This window comes from Octopus bimaculoides, chromosome 1, assembly GCF_001194135.2.
Source record: "Octopus bimaculoides isolate UCB-OBI-ISO-001 chromosome 1, ASM119413v2, whole genome shotgun sequence".
NCBI classification, from domain to species: Eukaryota; Metazoa; Mollusca; class Cephalopoda; order Octopoda; family Octopodidae; genus Octopus; species Octopus bimaculoides.
The window spans coordinates 6,891,388-6,896,160 of NC_068981.1; the positions used below are offsets into that span (position 1 = coordinate 6,891,388).

Genomic DNA, 4,773 nt, shown 5'->3' on the forward strand with positions numbered 1-4,773 from the left:
GGGGGGAAGAGACCATAGCACTTTCATTTTTTAATCTAAGGAACATCTTGTCAGACTGACTTGTGTTACAACACACGTTCTTTTACTTGTTTCAATCATTTAACTGCAGCCATGCTGGAGCATCCCTTTAGTCGAACAAATCGACCACCAGGACTTATTCTTTATGAAGCTAGTACTTATTCTATCGGTTTATTATGCCGAACCGCTAAGTTACGGGGATGTAAACACACCAACATTGGTTGTCAAGTGATGGTGGATACACACACACACACACATATACGACGGGCTTCTTTCAGTTTCCGTCTACCAAATCCACTCACAAGGCTTTGGTCGGCCCGAGGCGATAGTAGAAGACACTTGTCCAAAGTGCCACGCAGTGGAACTGAACCCGGAACCATGTGGTTAGTCAGGACTCTGGTCTTTCGTAGTCCCTGCGAGCAGAGAATTTCCAAAATTTGCATGAAGAAGTACTGATCTCAAAGCATTGTATCTTAGGAAAATCTCATTTTTTATTTGTTTGAATGAAATTAGGAAGATGGAAGCAGACAGACAAACCGCTAGACTGACAGATAAATAGATAGATAGATAGATAGCTAGATAGACAGACAGACAGAGGGGTGGATAGATAGATAGATAGCTAGCTAGCTAGATAGACAGACAGACAGAGGGGTGGATAGATAGATAGATAGATAGATAGATAGATGGACGGATGGAAGGACAGGCAGACAGACAGAGTTCTTTATTACTTTATATAAAAACCTGTCCGTTCATTAGGACATTGTCTCTCGAGTTAGCTGTGAGCGATATACAATAATCAAATTCAGAAACAGTTCATTTAATAAATGCCTTTAGCTGCGAGGAAACTGAGGGAAGCAGCTGTGAAATTTTACATCATAACACCCACACACACTCTCACATTCTTCCTATAAAACTTGTCTTTAGTTGTTGGCACAAAAAGTAACTACATTTAAAAACGAAAGTGATAACTGTTAGAGAGTGAGAGAGAGAGAGAGAGAGAGAGAGAGAGAGAGAGAGAGAGAGAGAGAGAGAGAGAGAGAGAGAGAGAGAGAGAGAGAGAGAGAGAGAGAGAGAGAGAGACAGACAGAGAAAGAGAGAGAGATCTATCCTTTCAGGCTATAATCAACTTCTTCGGCTTGAAAATCAAATAATAATTCCTTCCACTTTAGGCACAGGGCCAGAAATTTTGAGGGGAGGGGGCTTGTCAATAACATCGACCTTAGGGATCAACTGGTACTTATTTTATCAACCCCGAACGGATGAAAGGCAAAGTCGACCTTCGCGGTATTGTAGAACTCAGAATGTAAAGCCGGACGAAATACCGCTGAGCATTTTCTCCGGCGTGCTAACGTTTCTTATTTCTTTATTGCCCACAAGGGGCTAAACATAGAGGGGACAAACAAGGACAGACAAAGGGATTAAGTCGATTACATCGACCCCAGTGCGTAACTGGTACTTAATTTATCGACCCCAAAAGGATGAAAGGCAAAGTCGACCTCGGCGGAATTTGAACTCAAAACTTAACGGCAAACAAAATACCGCTAAGCATTTCGTCCGGCGCGCTGACGATTCTGCCAGCTCGCCGCCTTAATAATAATCCTGATGATGATGATTTATTTTCCCCAGGGGCAAAAGATGAGAGAGGCATTACAAGGACCGTTTACAATTTGTGCGGGGGGTTTACATTAAAGATGAGGGGGACAAAGAAGAGGGGGGGAGGCTAAAATACAAAGTATACAAAACATGCGGACACATTTGTGTTACGAAGCAGCGGAACCTCCAACAAAGACCAATCAAAGAACCCCACAGATTTAGGATTATCCTGGTCACCAAGGGCACAAGCTGTCGTTCAAATGTTGCTCTCCAATCTACAGGAGTAAATAACAACAACAACAATAATAATAACAGCGGAGTCACATTTTTGCACAAAGCCTGCAATTTCGGGGGAGGGGCTGAGTCGATTATATTGCCCCCCCCAGTGGTCAGCTGGTACTTATTTTATAATCGACCCCGAAACGATGAAAGGCAAAAATGGACCTTGCAGGAATTTTCAATTCGGAACGAAATGATGGACGAAATGCTACTGAGCATTTTGCCGGGCATAGTAACGATTCCGCCAGCTCACCACCCGTACAACACCACCACTGCCAGCTCACCACCCGTACAACACCACCACTGCCACCACCGCCGCCGCCGCAACAACCAACAACAATAATAATAATAATGATAGGAAGAAACAAAATCAGAAATGTCTAATTATAATTTGTATAGTAGTACTAACCTCATCACATGCGGCACATCTGGGCTTCAATTGCTCCGCGTGGTGCCGACCGCAATATAATTGGCTGTCTTGATAAAAGTAGATCAGGTCAACTAGAAGCTCATCACAGACTGAGCACAGAAAGCAACTAGGATGCCAGCAAACATCTGGACCGGCCCTCGATGCAAACACCGCCATGTCACTGGCTGCAATCAATTTGCGACACTGAAAAAAAAAAATTAAAGAATTAATTGTGAACCAAATAGAATTTCTGAGACAAGTTCTTGTTCTTAAATCAATTCTTCACTTTGCTGGAGTTAATGTAACATTTCTCCAAGAGTATTTGATAATTAAATAACCTCAATTATCCGATACGCTGGCAATAATCTATCTTAATCTATGGCATTAATGATGGTTCTGATAATGATGATGATGATGGTTTCAACTTTTTGCACGAGGCCAGCAATTTTAAGGGGAGGAGCAAGTCGATTACATCGATCTCAGTATTAGACTGGTACACTATTTTACCAACCACGAACGAATAAAATGCAAAGTTGACCTCGGTGGGATTTGAACTCAGAATGTAAAAAAAACAGCTGAGTGTTTATCCGATACTCTGACAACTCACCCAGTTCACCACCATCACAGAGACGACAACAACAACAACAACAGCATCACCAAGTCAAAAATATTTAATGAGTAACATGCTCATAAAACTATTTAACCCATTAAGTCCCAGAGTATTTAGATTTCTGAATACTACTTTTAAATTTTTACCGATGATTGAAAATAAGTTTAAATGAGAAAAATAATTATTAAAACTACTTTACTTCAAGCAGAAATGGAAATACTCGGTGTCCTGTAATTAGGACACTGAGACAATTTGATATAGATTATTTAATGTTCTCATTTAGTGTCCTATTTATAGGAAAGTGGGACTTAATGGGTTAAGACGCCACGAAAGATAAAATAAATCATGACATAACGAAGAGGAAATTAGTAAAAACAGAAGAGCTTGATTAAAATTGAATACTGAATATAATGCCAAATATAAGTTAATAAGTAGAAATACACTAGTTGTGCCAGTTATTGAAACTGCCAATGGAAGATAAATGAAGACTTAATCAAACAGAAAAGCTCACGAAGGAAAACTAACAATGAGACACTTGCATTAGAAATTTACTGCCCTGTGGTTGATATTCAGAAAAATATATCCTGAAAATGTCAGAATTTGAGTCATAAATTCATAATCTGTCATGGAATCCAGCAATGTAGTTCGGCTGGGTTACTTAGAAATTAGGGTCCATGAAGTGAGGAGTAGGGTGTGGCTGTCTTGAGAAGAAGCAATCCAAGTGTCGAGAAAGTAGAGATCTGTAATGGTTTAATCCTGGTCGAAATTTATTTCGGCTGCAAATATTTGATCTCCTTCTCTCTCTCTCTCTCTCTCTCTCCCATAATGTGTGTGTGTATACTCATAAACACTCACACACGCACATAAATATGTATGCGTGTGTATGACACAAATACAAACGCACGCACATATGCACACGCGCGAATACCGAACAGTGAGAATGTGTACTCCGCATTGGCAGATGAATAAATGCAAAACGGAGTACCATCGTTTCCATGTGGTAGGTTGATAATTGCTAAGAGATTGCACTCCACATGAAACCACCGGTAGCATTGTTAACCCCCAAATAAAGTGTGTGTGTATGCATATAAATGTGAAACAAGGTGGAAAAAATAGTACTCGAATACCGGGGGTAGAGTAATATGTTTTATTAATAAATCTGCAAAGACATCACAAAACACTACATTTCACATTGCTTCAGCTGGGGAACACATACGCCATTGAAACCGGGAAACCGGGCCCATGAGCCTGGCTAGGCTTTAAAAGGGCGCATTTATATTATATTATATAATAATATATAGATATATATATATATATATATATATATATATATATATATGCGGCCTTTATATATATATAACCTTTTCTTATATTTATAGATCGAGAAGCATTGTCCTTGATTATTTAGTTTCGTCCGCTCACGTACCGAGTTCAATTCCAGCTAGAATCCATTATATTTTAACTTCAGGCAAACTGCAGACATTATTCTCCCGCAGAGTTGGTGTTTGTCTAACATCATCACAGATTCCAGTGTCGATAAACTAAATAACTACTATACGATGACGAAACACATACACTCATCGATTTTGCTTCTTCACATAATAAAAAACTTTACTCCACACACACACACACACACACACACACGTTGTTCTTTTTATCGCTATTGCACAGAGTCCGGTCGGTTGGTCGGCCAACAATTGGCGCTGCCTGAACGTCAAGTGGTCCGACAGACGGCAAGCGATACATGTTTACTCAAAGAATTACTGAAAGATCGTTTTAATGACTGTTTGCATACTGCAAGTGTCTAGGATCGCATTTGGAAATTATTACAACAGTAACTACCATATATATATATATATATATA

The 4,773-nt window shown here is 39.8% G+C and overlaps 1 protein-coding gene across 1 annotated transcript in view; it reads right to left on the minus strand.

The window, feature by feature from the left end:
* Positions 1-4,773, minus strand: part of LOC106873219 (protein prickle) — a 350,713-nt gene that overhangs the window by 11,320 nt on the left and 334,620 nt on the right. The window contains exon 5 of the mRNA XM_052977859.1: positions 2,300-2,503. Coding sequence (XP_052833819.1) covers positions 2,300-2,503 — 204 coding nt within the window. The remainder of the gene's footprint in view (positions 1-2,299; positions 2,504-4,773) is intronic.